Here is a 17,417-nt window from a genome sequence, read left to right as displayed (position 1 = left end):
AAACGAGACTAACTCAAAAACATACTGGTAATATTTTTATTTATTTAATTTTTTTTAAATTCCCAATTTCCGTTTTGGAATGAAATTAAGCCTTTATCCCCTTCCTTCTGGGATTTCCACAATGGCTAAGTTTGCATCACTGTAACAAATGGGTTCCATGATAGCATGATTATCGAATTAGACATGCTGCAATTGCAATCATTCTGTGGCGTATTTTTGCCAGTATCTGTTTGTCCATTTCTCTGCAGCCGAATATGTCATGCCGGAACACCGCGGTGATCTGACTCATAGCTCTCAGCAGTCAACATTAACTTATCCATTATATCAATGACATTCTGTGATATGGTTCTAGTTGAGCTTACCCTTAATGCCAGACGTAGCTTTAGCCATAGGAAGATGTTATCACTCAGGCACCTGTGTCATCACTTTGACACTGGACTGCTCTCCACACCAAGCCACATGCTTATCAGTAGGCTTTTCCAAGGTGTCAGGTCCTGATAAACGTCTGTCCACTTGCATGGACTTCGATGGGTGTAGGTCCCATTTAGATTATTTTCTCGTCACTTGAGAGGCCTTGCCCCCTTCGACTCTTTCTTTTATCACTCCCTAAGTGTGTCCTGACCTGTCAATCAGAGAGGACCCCGGGTGACCAGTCAGAACCTCTTTTGGGGAAACTGGACTGAAGAGCCATTAGAGTTGAGGCGGCATCGTCAGACTGGCCAAAAGATGATGAGAAACAGAGCAGCCAGAGAGCCCGAAGAAGAAAGGTAGGGGGCCAGATGGGGGGAGTGGGAGGTAGATTTGCTGAACTATGGAGGTTGTGAATGGAGGGCAGCTCTGTTTTCTATTTGTGAGGATTAGGTTGACAGATTTGTATTTAGTTTCTCCGGGCCAAGCTGCAGTTAATCCCCCTCACCTGCAGCGAGTTCTCCCCTCCTCCTTCTCTTTTCCTCTGACCCGACAGCCCCCAGCTTCCCCCTATACTTCCCCTGTGCCCCGCTCACTCCTGCCCAGTACAAACACTCATCCCGAGACAAGCACATGACTCGTTGCACTCTGTCTCCTCAGGTTAGATCCTAGCACTCGACACAAATCTCTCCTGGGCAAAGGGAACAGCAGGGGGCTCAGCTTTATACAGCACAAGAAAAAGAACCCCCGCAACCTGAGGTCGTTCACATATACGATTTTTTTCCAGCTTGGGTGAGGAGGTTGTCCCTCATCACTTAGAGATAGCAATTACTCGGAAATTAAGAACCATTACTACGGAAGCAGCTTGTCAAAGTCACTCAGGGTAAATGAATACTTTTGGTAAAGCTGCACATTAGGAGAAATTCAGGGTCAGGTCAGGGGCACAGACCTCTTCTCTTTGGATCTTGGCTCTCACACACTTTAACTAGGCCTTCACACTGTGAAAGATGGACTGCAGTGGCTCTGTCAACGGACAATGCTTCCCGCCATGAGTTACTAAAGATGCGGTTACTCGCGTTGACCTGATTTGAGGGTTTATCAAAGAAGTGGTGTGAGGTAGGTACAAGAAGGGACAGAACGATTTGTGAAAGTTTGTCAATCAAGTCATGTGATCAATAGAATCCATAGTTCTGGTTTATATACTTTAATGCAATAATGTACTTAATTCATCCTGGTAAGTAAAGCAAGTTGTCAAAGCAGCAATATTCACGCAAAATAGTACACATATTTATTTGTAAGTCTTAATTACATTTAATTCAAATGCATAATATTGATTATAAATGGGGAATTTCAGCTTATACTCTAATGTATGGGCATATATACTTTTTGTACACCACACACATGGAATAAAATCACACACATGGCATATTATCTTGGCAGATTGCAGGGAGACATGTCAGAGTGAAAGGGACAAGCAAACACTAAGCAGACTAGCATCTCTCCAACAACAACTCAAACTGTGTTTTCATTTTGTCCATATCATGAATCTCCGGTTCCAAAGCCAAAGCCCAAGACCTCGAAATGAGCTATTGTCGCCCCATAATATTCCAAATGAAACAGCACTGCACATCCTGCACATACTATAAGTACAAAAACAAAAGAGCAAAATGTATTACAAAGCCAAACAAGACTATTTGTTTTAAAGTTATGCAAAGCAGTAGAGAAAAAAAGATTGCATAGATATACGATTGTTGCATATAGACAAAATAAAATGCTTTAAACATCTCCTCAGCATGCCAGCCACCTTTGCTAAAATCGGCTACATCTTAGTTAAATAATTTAATTATAAAAATGTAACTCTATCCCTGAAATGAAATGAATAATACATATGATAAAAATATTTATTTGGTTCCGTTTTTAAAGTTTTCTGGGAAATAAATAAATAAATGAACAAATAAATAAATAAATAAATACTGGCCACATACCAGCCTTTAGCAGGCATTCCTGTGAGGCAGCATTGAGGGCTAACTTTGCGGCTGTCTGTTCTGCTTGCTCTGAGGCGGGAAATTGGAGTACTGTACTACATTTTCAAGAGCCCACGTTTGCTACACTTGTTGTACACTAGCTGCAAAATCATGACTGACCGCCAGCGTAGACATGAAGAAAATAGTTTGTATGTTTGTTTGTTTGTTTTTTTAAACTCATACTACCAGTCCATACACAGTAGGTACTGTAATACAAAATCGGGCTAGCTAGTTAGCATTAGCTAGTAAGCTTGTCTCTAGCTTGTTTTTGTGTCAAATCTAAACCTACAAACATACAGTGCTAATATTTTTTTCACTTCTTTCTCTGACCTTAATGCTTTGTGGGTTTTACTGTACTGTATTATTAGATATAAAGTGCATGATAATGTCATTTGATGAAAACTATCCATACACATGTGTATGCTTCTTAACTAAAGGTATTTAAGTATTCACATTAGCTTATTTCACCGTGAATAATTCAATGCAAACATAACATTTGTTGTTAAATTTGCTTGACTGCATCAATAATCAATTCTACTTGGATATCCAGGCAGGTTTTGAACAGCATTGAAAATGTAATCCTGGAAATAGTGACTCACCTCTCGAAGTCTGAGGCACCAGCTCTTGTGATACCAAACAGATCCAGCTGGGACAATGTCAGGTGACTTCATTTAATTTGAACAGATGGACATATGAGATGATCATGTACCTGGCACCCACCATTAACTGTGTGTAAAACATGTAAGATGGCTGAACTTGAAAAGATAACACAATGATGTGCTGAAAAATCAAGATTTACCTTGGGCCACACAAGATGACCATCTAATTGTTGAATTTCCTTCAAGAGGGGGGAAAAACTGCCTCTGTTATGTTTTGCACAAAGGATAATCAAAAAAGAACTAGAGATAGACCGATATACTTTTTTCAGGGCCGATACCGATTATCGATAGTCAGGAAGGCCGAGCACCGATATTTGAAGCCGATATACATTTGCAGAAAAAAAAGTTGGTGTCAAAAATTTTTGTAATAAAATAATAATAAAAACTCCAGCACTTGACTGCTTAAATGCATTCGAGGACATGTTTATTAAACAGCTTTTGTGATTTGCAACCTGTTAAAGGGTTTTTGTTTGCATCAGCTTTTTCACCAACTATAATGTGGCTTCCGCACACTAACTCCCAAATAGCCGCTAATTTACCGGCTAGCTGTTAGCTCGCGGGCTAACGATTCACCCACACGTTAACCCCGGGATAACTCCCAAATAGCCTCCGAGCTAATGGTAAGCTTGCGGGCTAATAGCCGCTAATTGGTGCTGTGGGTGGGCCAATGCTGCAGGGAGTCAACAGCCACTGACTCAGCAAACAGCGGAGAAAAGTGCCTATCAGAGCAAAAATAACAGTTTTTAATATATTGCCATCAAAACAAAAAAAGAGGCCGATGCTAATATTTATTAAATGCTGAATATCGGCGGCGATTATCGGCCGGGCCGGTTATCGGTCTATCCCTAAAAATAACTATATGGGGTGGCCAGGTGTTAGCAGCAAAAAAAAAAAGTACTTTTGACCACAGAGATCGAAGCTGAAATAACTTCCTGCTGCTCAAAAGATGACCGAGTGATTAAAACAACAAAGAGCCTAATGTGACTAAGATGTTCAGCAAAGCACATGGGGTGGGGGTCTTCTCACAGATAGCCCTCTGGCTGTGGGGAATTTTTGATATCTTACATGTGGTAGAGCAGATTTTGAAATTTGTAAAAGTATGTAAATTAGAATGCTTCTTTTTATTGTACTTGACTCAATGTGTTTTCAGCTTTGTGCCATTCATTTGCTCGTCCCTCTTTAAGTTTTGACAGTGTCATTGGGCTTCAGATGAGTTCAGCAAGTGCTGTCAGGATGATCAGAAGTGACTGCCCAAAAACCGCCACTACATTTTGTAAGATGACTTGCACTCGTGTGTACTTAACCTCCATTTATTACTCTTTACGCACAACTGTGTTCTAAAAACTGACATTCTCCTTTTGTCTGGGAAATTCAGTGTTTCTGTCGCTAATTATGAAGCGGGATTTTTTTTATACCACCTGGTTATCCTAAATATTTTCACACCAGCCCTTCCCAAGATGTGTGTCCATACTGAGTGTTTTTCCCTCTCTGAAGCCCAGATTCTCAAGATTCTCTCTGTCACTTACACTCTCGTGCAGAGCAACACATATTCCACAAAAAGGTCCGAATTTCCGCATGCATTTCTTACTAATCAGCTCCACATCCCCGGCTTTTTATTTATCTGTACTTTCTCCACAGAGACATCTATTACAACTATCCACAACTGTTTGGCTCTCAGAAAGTGGTCGACAAAATAGTGGATGATGTGTCCTGCATGCTAAAGGTTCCTCGAAGATCTCTCGGGGTGGTGAGTGAGTTTGTTTATGTTTTGTAATTTTGTTATTGTATAACAGTGACAACAACACAAACTTTGATCACATTGCATCTTATGGTGTCTCTTATTACACCTAAGAGAGGTTGGGCGACATGGGCCAAAATTTATATCCCAATATTGTTTGGCTAAATAACAATACACGATACACCAGTGTATTTGTATATCCTGATATTTTCTCAAAGATTGAGAAAAAAAAACATGCAAGGTGTACCAAGGTTTTTTTTTAAGACAAAGGACAGGTAAAGACAGAAATTGAAAATTTTGAACATCAAATATAAATTGGAAGTTTAACAAAAGAAAAATAGTCCCAATATCTGGGCAAATTTTTTAGTGTAACAGAATAGTGAGAATTACAACAATAAAAAAGAACCATAAGATAATATCCCAATATTTGATGAAGTTTCTGATGTAAATTGTTTTAAAGGGGACGTCAACCCCAATTTTCTTTCTTGACAATAACATGTTCTATGCAGCCCCACTAGTCTAAAGTTGGTGTTCATGGTTAATATTGCATTAGTGGAATATGAGTTAAGCAGCAAAATCCAGCAGTTTTAAACAATATCAGAAGGCGGCCATTTTGCCACTTCCTGTTGACTGAAGATGACATAAATGTTACTCAGGTCTCAGACTTCAGAAAACAGGTGAGCTGTGATTGATTGCTGTCTGAGCTTTGAGCAACATTGATGTCATTTTCAGTCGACAGCAAGAGGCAAAATGGCCGCCCTCTGAGATGTATAAAATGGCTGGATTTTGCTGCATAACTCATAATCCACAAATGTAATATTAAATGTCATATTTAGACTAGCAAGTTCACATAGAACAGTATTGTCATAGACAACGCACTTGCGCTTGGTGTAAAAATGGGCACATCTTGATTTTCATGCCGGGACAAGTCTAGTTCACCGTATTTGGGAATTTGGCATACTACACTGCGGCTTGTTGGCCGTTTTGACGGACCGAGGACATATCTTTTACACACCCCCGGCATACATGAGAATTTGGTGACTAAAAGTAGACCTGAGACTAGCTTGGATCATGTCTAAGTTGTGGCGTAGGACGTGTAACGTGATTTTGCTAAATTTGATCAAGGCACAGGCAGACTGATTCTGTTCTGTACACGTATGTTTGCATGGTCTCCAGCGAATCTATTTCCCCTTCTGTAATGTCAAACACTGTGCGCCTCTCACAGCCTGATTTTAAAGGGAATAAGAGGGGCGGCTTCCATTTACCAGGAAGAAAGTCGGCTGTGTTCACTCCCATAATGGCGCAAATGGCCCTTTCTGACTATGCCTGTCTACGAAAATACCAAAAGAATGACAACTCTAGCAATTTGCACAGTTAGACTGTGCTTTGCGTTAGACTTGCGCTGGGCATAAAAATAGTATCCCAGTCTACAAACACCATACAGTACGTGCCAATTAGCGATGCTAGGATAAAAAAGTATATACATTAGAACATTGTTTAATTTCTCATTTATTACACGACATATTGTCAAGACGTGAATAGATGTCAAGTTGTGTTTACTAAGATCCACTCTGCTGTTCTTCTGATTTGTTAGCTGGTGTGCTGGGAATGGTGGTGGCGGGGTTTTACAGACATTTGAGCAGAGCAAGAGGGGAAAAAAGACTGACATCGTCTTACTGGGCTTTCCGATGGAACCGTGTACAAAATGTGTAAATGTAATGTACAAACATTATTGCCTCATCCTTTGTTGCGTAGTGAAAACATATTGATATATCGCTCAGCTCAAAGTTGTAGTACTGTAATTAAGATATGAAGAACATACTGCAGGTTTACGTTAATGTTAGCCTGAACTAACAAAGTTGCAATTTTGACACCAACAGTTGGCCACGTCCAAAGGTCTAATCTCAGGTGATCTTTGCTACCTGGAAGAGGATGGTACAAGGATCGACTGCCACTCAAGCACCGCAGTAAGCTCTTCACACTCCACAGTTCAAGTGAACCACTTTCTTCAATATGGCCCACTTCAGATATGAGACATGGAAGTAAAAGTATTTTTTTTTTTAAACTAAAAACTGACGGACTTGGATTGCTTTAGATTCATCCGTAGAGAAAAATCTACAGGTGCAAAAATCAATGGATAGGCAACTAAATGATGATCAAATTAATCAATAATTATTTTTGATAATCGATTAATCATTTAGAGCCATTGTTTAACTTAAAATAGTCAAAATCCTCAGAATTTAAGATTCTAAACGGTAAATATTCTCCAGTTTCTGTAATCCTCCATGAAAGTAGACATGGTTCTTTGTTGTTGAATCAATGACCAACATTGTTGCCCATATTCTGTCATGTTTTGGACCTAACCACTAACGATCATTATGTTTGTGCATTTTCTACACCGTCAGTTGGAAATAATGTCCTTTTTTTTTACTCATTTGCTCCCAAAAACGTATAAAAACGTTCTATTTTAAATATTACTATGATCCCTAAGACTTATTTATATTTTTGTGTGTGTGTGTTTTTTTATACTAGAGAATACAGAAGGCTTTGTTGCAGCCTCTGACCTGAAGAGGTCGCTTAAAGCAATGGTAGTTATTACAAAAAATGGCCAGCAGGTGGCAGAGTATAGAGATTAACCAGGGCCATGTTGCACTAAGATCTTTTCCCCAGTGTTTTCAAAAGGTTTGTGAATAATGATGAAATGTAGCTATATTCTAATGCTAATTGCTGCAAAAAGGAAACAGATACAGATATACTTTTTTCCTCTGATAATAGAAGAGTCTAGTCTAATCTTTCTTTTTGTAGTTTCCATGTTTTTTTAGCAATAGAACAGAATATTCTGTGGGCCGTGCAAAAACAGTCAATATCCAGTAAAACAGCCAGGAGCGAAGGGGGTTGCTTCAGTGAAAATGTCTGGGAGTGAATGAGTTAATAAAGGAATAGTTATTCAAACATTTTTTATCCTATTTATCAATTGACAAACCAATCAAGAGATGAATTGATTATTAACTAGTTGCAGTCTTTTAAAAATTGCTGAAACGAATTAGATATCTGCTAATGTCTAAGTCTAAGTGTGGAGATGACCCATAGCTTGTCATTGAAGATGGACTCATAATAATCTGTTATGTATCCATGCACGTCTACCTAAATAACACATCAGTGGCAGGTGTAGATCAAAAGTAAAGCAGATTATTCAATTGGGAAAACCTTTTTTTGGGGGGGGGGAAGTTTACCTGTACTGTCTTTTGAACCTATGTGTAGACCATAGGTGTCAAACTCCGGTCCTGGAGGGCCGCAGTCCTGCAGGTTTGGGATGTTTCCGTTCTCCAACACAGCTGCTATATGATCAGCTCATCAGCAAGCTCTGCATAAGCCTGATAACGATCCTGCTGATTGGAATCAGCTTGTGTTGGAAGAGGGAAACCTCCAAAACCTGCAGGACTCCAGCGCTCCAGGACCGGAGTTTGACACCTATGGTGTAAACTCAAATTAAATTTAACTAGGCATACAGTCAAAACAATTGGGTTTTTATAAGGGTTAAATCAAATCTTAATCTTGACATGAGTGGGACATCCTATTCCATAGTTAATGTCCGAGGGCTGACAAAGGTAATGTCCACAAATTGTACTCGCTTGCTTTTACTACAGAGGTGGGCAATCTCGGTCCTCGAGGGCCGAAGTCCTGCAGGTTTTGGAGGTTTCTCACTTCCAACACAAGCTGATTCCAATCAACAGGATCGTTATCAGGCTTATACAGAGCTTGCTGATGAGCTGATTATATATCAGCTGTGTTGGAGAGGGGCAACATGCAAAACCTGCAGGTCTCCGGCCCTCGATGCCCACCTCTGTTTTACTACTTATTCCTGCTGCTTCCTGCCATACACAATTTTTGTGGCTTTTCAGTGGATATTTTGACAACGCTCTATGCGAACTTGGATACAGTAAGCAGGGTGCAAACAATTGCACAAACAAACCATTACTGTGCTTAGGGCAGACAGAAATATGCATATTTAAATATTATGAGACTTTAATCTTGCCTCTAAAGTTCTGTTTGTTTTAGGCTGTTGCGGTCTCATCAAACATTGCAGGCATCCGAAGTATCCTTTGATTTATTTGTTCAAGATTGTTACTGTTCATGTTTGTACTTGAGCATGTGGGGATTGTGTTAATTGGCTGCAGGGACTGTGTTTTTGCCTTAGCCATGCACAGATATTTTTTCATCTGCCAAGTTCATCCTAATAGTTGAGAAGGACGCTACGTTTCAGAGACTTCTTCACGATGACTTATGCGCAAAGCTTTCTCCGTGTATCATGATCACAGTATGGGAAAGTTTCTGTTTATCTTCAACCTGGCATTGATAATAAGCTTCTCATCGTAATGTTGCCTGAAATCACAGCTGTCCTTTTTTTTTTAAGAGCGTGCGTGTGTGTTTTTTTGTTTAAGGGTAAAGGCTTTCCAGATGTGAATAGCAGGTTGATGGTGAGAAAGCTCTGGGATGTGCTCCATGTCCCCGTCTTCACTCTTGTGGATGCTGACCCGCATGGTACATCTGCTCGAGTGCAGCCCAATTTTACATCTCATACTAGTAAACGTATTTCCTCTCACTAAACAGTCTGCGACTCAACGCACCTGTTAGCTGCCTGAGGGTATTTTCTCAGCTATCATTCCAGCAGGCCTAATCTCATCCAGACATTCAATTTATTTTCTATTGCATGGCAGGACACATATGTAATGCTTTACTTTGTTCCGAGCTCTGTTGAGCATCCCATAGTGTAATTGCTCTTGTATGTTGGTGATTGGCGTGTTGTGTCTCTGATTTTTCCAGGCATTGAGATCATGTGTATCTACAAGTATGGATCAATGGTGAGTGCCATTTGCTCCATCCTGCCCTTATACAGCCCCCCAGCCCCTCACCCATAGCTGTGCTGTGGCCAGGGAGGTGATTTTACAAACATGTTGCTGGCATCGGGCCAAAACCTTGTACAGTACCTCCAAAATTGTCACTTTTCAGGAGAGCCCAAAAACTGTGTGTTTGTTGTTCAACCATTAACATTGCATCATGAAAGAGAGCAAACTATTTGCAACTCTTTAGATTGGTCAATAATTTGTAAATATGACACTCACACATGTGGACTGAAAAATATAGATTTTTGAAAAAATATTAAATTTACCAAATTGTGACTGAGGTTTTGGCCCGAATAATAATACTAATTATGTGTTCAATTAATTGATTTCTACAGTTATTCAGAGGTTTCAGTGCACACTGTTGTCATATTTATGACTGTAATACAATGATATCCACAACAGACGTCCATGGAGCTCAAAATCTGTCTCCCCGCACCTCAATCCGCCAAAATCGCATTACACCGCATGCGCCACAATTTAGACCTGCTAGCTGGTCTAAAGATTACTCTATATCCTTCCACCAAATTGTCAGTGCACCGGGGATGTGTAAATAAAAACGCCGTCGCTCCGCCGGAACGGTCAGCATAGTGCAGCTACCCGGAAACGGGAGCGCACATGACGTCACATTCTTAGCGTTTTCGCCCCGATTGCCTCAAATTAGAATAGCTATATAGGCTTATCCACGCAATTGTTGTAAACACATTAGGAGTTAGGGCGTCTCCAGTGTTAGCGTGCTAACGGTTCTAGCAGCTGCAGCTAAAACCGTCGGACTACATTTCAAAGGCAGTCTAATCGACCTGATGATTGCACACTTTGATGCTGACAGCCGGAGATCAGTTTAATAAACTGAGCTCACTCAATTGTGCAATTAACGGTGAGCAAAATCAAATATCACCAAATAAATTAATAAATATCGTAAGTGGGTAAATGAATAAGTCAATAAAATTACAGAAGTAGGGAAGTAAATAAAATAACAATAAATTAATAACAAAATCCAGCAGGCACTATAAAACATTCAAACAATGATGAGTCTCATGCAGAGTCAAACGCCAAACAAAGATGTGTTTTAAGAGTGGCTAGAGAGGAAGGTTGCCTAATATTTAACGGAAGTTCATTCCAAAATCCATGGGGAGAGATTTGTCTAAAATCTCCTGAACTTTCTAGAGAGAAAAATAATGTGCTGTTAAGCACAATTTAAATGTAAGTACAATTTTTTTTTGGATTAACTAGAAAGAAAGTCGGTCGATCATTAGTAAGTATGTATTCTGTATTCATAATTGTTCTTTCACCAAGCAAAAATATTTTTATCCAAATACCTGATTATTCAATAGAATTTTCCATAGGATATTTGAATACCAAAATATTTGATAGCTGCAGCACTAGAGGAGACTGCAACCCGCAGTGCTATACTGTACTGTCTATACATAATATACATGGATAATGGACACCTGGGAGAACTGGCCATTGGGAATTTCATGAGTTCCCCAAATGCCCAGTCCATCCACGGAATCAAATAGTAATGGCTTGATGTCGCTCGAACAACGAATCAGCACGTTGGACACTGCACCATCACTCCCCGGAATAAAGTTCAGGCTCAGGATTTTTTTTTACTTTAAGCCCTGAACTGTCATGAAAATAACACTTTGCTGAGGGTGCTTGTGCTTTATTTAATTATTCAAATGTTGCTTTATTTATTTATTTCTGTGCATTTTTGTTAGGCCATGTCGTTTGAGGCCGAAAGCCTGACTATCCCCAGTATCAAGTGGTTAGGCCTCCTCCCCTCGGACCTCGAGAGGTTTGGACTCAACTCAACTCTTCCTGCTACTTCCTCCTGACTATTTGTTTCGTTTTATGACATAGTTGCTGTCTCTACTAATTTATTGTTTGGAGGATCTGGGAATAATAGATTTAATTCTAACTTAGGCTACTTGAAATGCTTTTAAAAAAAAAGTTGCATTGTTCGGTAAATATAACTATTTTAGTCTTGCCGTGTTTTTTTGAGTATGTAAATCAACAACTGAAAGTGCAGAGTCAGTAGGGCTGGGCGGTTATGTAAAAAAAAAATCAATCACACAATCACAGTAATTTATTGAAATATTGATATTGAAATCATCATTAATAAACATGATTATTCCATGAGTTTAATTTTTAGCAGCTATTTATTCAGTTACCAAAACTCAAATTTAAATATGGCCGAAAAGAACAACCAGAAAATAAAGTAATAACAAGCAAAATAATACATAATATTAAACCAGGAAGTAGCAAAAACTAGTAAGGATGAAGTGAGAAGGGAAGAGGATGAAGAGTGGAAAGGCACTTGACTCCTGATGATATACCTGTAGAGGTATGGAAGTGTCTAGGAGAGGTAGCTGTGGAATTTCTGACTGGGTTGTTCAACAGAATCTTAAATAGTGAGAAGATGCTTGAGGAATGGAGGAAAAGTGCTGGTGCCCATTTTTAAGAACAAAGGAGACATGCAGAGTTGGGGCAACTACAGAGGAATAAAGCTGATGAGCCACACAAGCTATGGGAAAGAGTAGTGGAAGCTAGACTGAGAGCAGAGGTGAACATTTGTGAGCAGCAGTATGGTTTCATGCCAAAAAAAGTGTACCACAGATACAGTATTTGCTTTGAGGATGTTGATAGAGAAGTACAGAGAAGGTCAGAAGGAGCTGCACTGTGTCTTGGTAGATTTGGAGAAGGCTTATGACAGGGTGCCCAGAGAGGAACTGTGGTTTTGTATGAGGAAGTCTGGAGTAGGAGAGAAGTATGTTCAAGCAGGGCAGGACATGTATGAGGACTGTAAGACAGTGGTGAGGTGTGCTGTAGGTGTGACTGAGGAGTTTAAAGTGGAAGTGGGACTACATCAGGGATCAGCTCTGTTCGCTATGGTAATGGACAGAATGACAGACGAGGTTAGACAGGAAACTCCATGGACTATGATGTCTGCAGATGACATTGCGATCTGTAGTGAGAGCGAGGAACAGGTGGAGGAGAAGCTAGAGGCGTGGAGGTTTGTTCTGCAAAGAACGAGTTGGAGCAAGTTGGAGTATCTGTGTGTGAATGGGAGGGACCCAAGTGGAAGAGTGAGGTTACAGGGAGAAGAGACCAAGAAGGTGGTGGAGTTTAAGTATTTAGGGTCAACAGTGCAGAGCAATGGAGAGTGTGGAAAAGAAGTGAAGAAGCGTGTGCAGGCAGGCTGGAACGGGTGGAGAAAAGTGTCAGGTGTAATGTGCGATAGAAGAGTTTCAGCTCAAATGAAAGGAAAGGTTTATAAAACTGGTGAGACCAGCGATGTTGTTTGGTCTGGAGAGACAGTGCCATCGAGGAAAAGACAGGAGGCAGAGCTGGAGGTGGCAGAGATGAAGATGCTGAGGTTCTCTTTGGGAGTGACCAGGATGGATAGAATAAGGAATGAGTACATCAGAGGGACAGCAAATGTAAGAGGCTTTGGAGATAAAGTCAGAGGCCAGACTGAGATGGTTTGGACATGTCCAAAGGAGAGAGAGTCAGTATATTGGCAGAAGGGTGCTGAGTTTCCAAACACCAGGCAGGAGGTCTAAAGGAAGACCAAAGAGGAGGTTTATGGGTGTAGTTAAAGAAGACATGAAGGTAGTTGGTGTGAGAGCAGAGGATGCTGAGGACAGGCTTAGATGGAGATAACTGATTTGCTGTGGCGACCCCTGAAGGGAAAAGCCGAAAGGAAAAGAAGAAGAAGCAATAATAAACAAAAAATAAATACCTGATCTGAGCACCTTTGCTTCTTCTGGGCGGTCTAGTTTGGTCACAAACTTAGATTAAGATTTATAGAGTAGAAGAAAGTCACAATTAAACTTTATTAATATAACTCATTTTTCACAGATTGAACATATGTATTTTTATCTTACCTGTGTATGTGTTAGGACAGCATTTGTGTGTGAATAATCGCTATTTGGAGTTGAATCCCTCCTGTGAGTTCTAATGCTAATTCTTACCAGCCGATCAAAGGGCTTTTGTATTGAAAGCTAGCATAAAACTGGCAAAGTCTCTCAAACCAAGTATGTATTGTATTTAAATAAATAATGTATGTAATTATTTTTGTTGTGTGTTTGGTTTACAGTAAATTCCAACTTGGATGCCAGTAAACAGTTTAAAGCACACTCAGCAAAGATGGAATACAAAACTGAATGTTAAACTTGTTCACAACATAGAAACGTGCGTACACACACTGCACTGTTCTGCACATTAATCATGTTTCTTCATTTATAATGTTTTTTATGATTGTGAGAATCCAAGAAATCACAATTTTTGATTAATTGCCCAGCCCTAACATTCAGTGGCAACTTGCAACCAGTTTATCTGGAAATTGCATTCATGCAATTATGCAAGTACTAGATGAATGCTCAATTGGAGTGCAATCCTGCCACCTAGTGGTGAATAAAAACAATACAGTTCAGCTAGTAATCGTTTGACAAAATAAGTCATTTATTTGTCTACTTTGAAGAGTTTTTAATTAGCCGACTAAAATGTCATATTCATTTTCACCCTTGAAAAGAATTTAAGGAGTAAACTACTAATTTCATTCTTGAGGTTACAGGTTCCCAGGAATGCTCTGATCCCCCTCACCAAGACCGATGAAAACAAACTTGACAGCCTCCTCAAAAGGCCCTATGTAACAGACCAACCCGAATGGCTAAAAGAGGTCAGCGAAAAAAAAGATCAACCAGTGTTTTATTGTTAAATGTGTGTGCTATAAGTGGTGGCCAACCTACAGATCAGGGGTCCATTTCACAAAGCATGTTCAACAAACACCGAGACTAACTGAACAGCAAGTTGGCATGCCCTGAGATAGGAAACTCTGCATTTTCGGTTCCAGGCCAGCTGATTTGAGGTAGTTATATCAACGCAGAGTAGTTTCACCTGGCGTTGCCACTACACTTAAAAGTCCACATTAATGGAGCTCCGATTCCTCGAGTCACCATGGCAACGGGGGAGCGCAGAACTGGGCGCCGCTCTCTGCTTCCACGTTGTTATGGTTTTTTTTACACATCTCAACTGAAAATCTTAATGCGATCACATGGCGAATTTGAACATGTCTTTGGGGGGGGGGGAGTGCAACACCGCAGCTGCTCCCCATAGAGGAAGGCGGCGTGGGTGAACGCTGCTGCTCGAGTCAATGCGTACATTTAAATGTTGTCCTTGGCAATCACAATAATATTACAGGGGAAACCTGTTGAATGCTAACTCATTAATTAATTTCATTTTGGTTCATTCCTGCGGGGGGAGAATCGCACTTGACTAAAGATTAAATATAAACGCATTATTCAAACGGTTATAAGATAAAACGGAGCACACAATATATGCTGTGATGTGAGCGCATGACTACGGCGCCGGTAATGTTGCAAATGTAAGGACGGATTAAGTTGTGCATGTAGATAATAGACTGTGATGTGAAACGGTACCATTCAAAAAATAACTAGGAAATACCATCATATCTATGCCCGGTCTGATAACAATCTTGAGATTAATATTTAATTCCCTGCGCAATAAAACGGCACCTTCATATATAGGGTCAATGTCAAAATGACATGCCGTGTACGTGACAAAAGTGGACTTTACACTATTGACTATAGACGTATTTACGCAAAAAAAAAAAACTCGCCGCAGCGGACTTTACGAATGAGGAAATGAATGCCGTGTGTGGCTGAAACGAGGCGGGGACAGAAAACCTCGAGGTTCATTGTGAAAAACCTGCAACCGACCAGGTTTGGTTCATGGAACATGTTACTACGGTAACTGACCGAGAGCTTAAATGACCTCTTTTTATGAAACGGAAAATGCAGCGTTTCCCACATTTCAGGGTTTCTCACTAAATCTTGAAAAATAGAATTATGTCCTTGTAAAGCTTAGACTTTTTACTTTGAGTTCCATATAGACATCCTTTTGTTGTGTACAGTAGGCCTTCTTTGCTATGGGTGAGGGTGTGTTTTTTTCATCTTTATGCTCATCCAATTCGCCACCCTCTGCTGTATATTGAACTAAGGATAACTTGTATAATCATTTGTTTTCGGTCATTAATTATTACGAAGTACATGTATATTAATGTATTGAGGACCTTCTTTGACATGTTACTCTAAGCCTGTTTTACTTTTTTTTTTGTAGATGAAGTTGATGCAGAAGAATAGATTCAAAGCTGAAATTCAGTCACTGGCAGCCATAGGTCCAGATTTCCTCACCAACATCTACCTGCCGAACAAACTGCGCTATGGGGGCTGGTTATGAGCGCAATGCTGCCATCTAGTGGGAGAAAAGACTTAATGACAAAATTGGTTGGAATCCACCCAGTATGAAACCCATTAGTTTGACCTTTACTGACAAGATTCCTTGTTTATTTCACTTGCATCGGTAATCACTAAAAAAACAACATTTTGTTTATTTATTTGTAGTATTATTATTATATGATCCATATCAGATTGGGAGCATCAGTGGGTGTGGTCGTATTTTTGGCACCTTCTGCAAGTAAAATTGGAGGTGATAAAAGTTCTGTCAAGATTTAAAGACAGGTGATGGTTAGTACTAGCATTTGTAAGTGGAAAAAAAAGCTGTTCAAGTTTCCGAGTTTCAAGATCTGATTTTTGTTTTTATACTTATGTTGAAAGTGCATGTATCGCTTTTCCGTTGTATTTTTATTTGAAATTGTATTATAATTATTTAAATTAAAATGTGTTATCTCAAACACAATGACAATTATAGTTGACAAACGACTGTCTCATTCATGAAGTCCACTTTTGTATGGTGAGTTCTGCATCTAAACGTCTGCTGGCAATTTACCTCCATGGATTAGAATAAGTACTTTTTTATTTATTTGTTTTACTTGTTGGCAACACCATACAGCTGTAGTAAGTCTTTGAGAAACCTTCCCCTTTCTGCTTGTCACAGCCAGCTGACTTGCTGCTGACTAAATGCTAGTGGTTAAAGCATCCTCTCCATTCGTGTCAGTCTTGGATGAGAGAGGTGTAGGCCATGGCTTTTTCCGTCAATTAAATAAAAGTGGACTGTGATGTTCTCAGCTAACAAATGGAAGTGGGCCACAATGGGGATAAATTAGAGTAATATCTGAGAGTTAAATATGTATTGTGTTTTTATCTAGCTGTTCATGTCATTAACTCCCACAGTGAATTATTATGTCATTAATTCATTCATTAATTATGTCATTAGTCCATTGAAATGCATGTTTTCATCCGATTCCAAGTGTGAAGTAATGTTAACTCCAGGTCACGCTATACCCGGTGCTGGCGAGGAAATTATCTCCAAGTGTCCTTTTTTGGCTTTACAGATAGTATAGACAGACGATAAAATAGTGAGGGAGGCCAACATGGATTTATAGCAGGATGTCACACTTCAAACTTGGTGAGTTGTACAAACCCTCGACTGTTATTGCACTGCAAATTTGATGTTTGTTTTTTCATTTGATGTGTTCAGTTGTGTTTTGCACTTCAGGGTCACCATACTTTGTAACATATATTATTCTCATTGCACAGCATCAATTAAGAATTATTTTGTTTAAGTTTAAGTTAAGTTTGAACTTAATTTCACTTGCCATGTGAAAATACAGGAGAAGGAAAATTGCATTGACTCAATTTGGGTAATTTGACTCTGCAGAATTAATTGAACACGATATGGACAAATCTGTCAAATAACAACT

General features: G+C 39.7%; 1 protein-coding gene and 1 long non-coding RNA gene across 3 annotated transcripts; one reads left to right on the top strand and one right to left on the bottom strand.

The window, feature by feature from the left end:
- Positions 1 to 711: 711 nt before the first annotated feature.
- On the top strand, positions 712 to 16,464 carry spo11 (SPO11 initiator of meiotic double stranded breaks). 2 transcript variants are annotated; one of them, XM_077569767.1, is made up of 13 exons: positions 712 to 767; positions 2,983 to 3,093; positions 4,276 to 4,364; positions 4,586 to 4,652; positions 4,730 to 4,838; positions 6,710 to 6,796; positions 8,889 to 8,925; positions 9,038 to 9,147; positions 9,272 to 9,371; positions 9,654 to 9,691; positions 11,452 to 11,528; positions 14,303 to 14,414; positions 15,875 to 16,464. In XM_077569767.1, the coding sequence occupies exons 1-13, from the start codon at positions 727 to 729 to the stop codon at positions 15,992 to 15,994; spliced, it is 1,098 nt and encodes a 365-aa protein (XP_077425893.1). In that variant the 5' UTR covers positions 712 to 726; the 3' UTR covers positions 15,995 to 16,464. The 2 variants fall into 2 exon arrangements, with proteins under 2 accessions (XP_077425893.1, XP_077425901.1); XM_077569775.1 differs by lacking the exon at positions 712 to 767 and adding an exon at positions 2,463 to 2,581.
- LOC144039062 (uncharacterized) lies at positions 1,853 to 8,151 on the bottom strand. The gene is made up of 4 exons (XR_013289335.1): positions 8,063 to 8,151; positions 3,232 to 3,270; positions 3,032 to 3,158; positions 1,853 to 2,048 (listed from the first exon to the last, which is right to left on the bottom strand). It is a non-coding gene; the product is annotated as an uncharacterized LOC144039062 (long non-coding RNA).
- Positions 16,465 to 17,417: the final 953 nt, after the last annotated feature.

Source organism: Vanacampus margaritifer, chromosome 1 (assembly GCF_051991255.1).
Source record: "Vanacampus margaritifer isolate UIUO_Vmar chromosome 1, RoL_Vmar_1.0, whole genome shotgun sequence".
Taxonomy (NCBI): domain Eukaryota; kingdom Metazoa; phylum Chordata; class Actinopteri; order Syngnathiformes; family Syngnathidae; genus Vanacampus; species Vanacampus margaritifer.
Note: the sequence above shows the minus strand (reverse complement) of the source record. Positions and strands in the feature narration are given on the sequence as shown.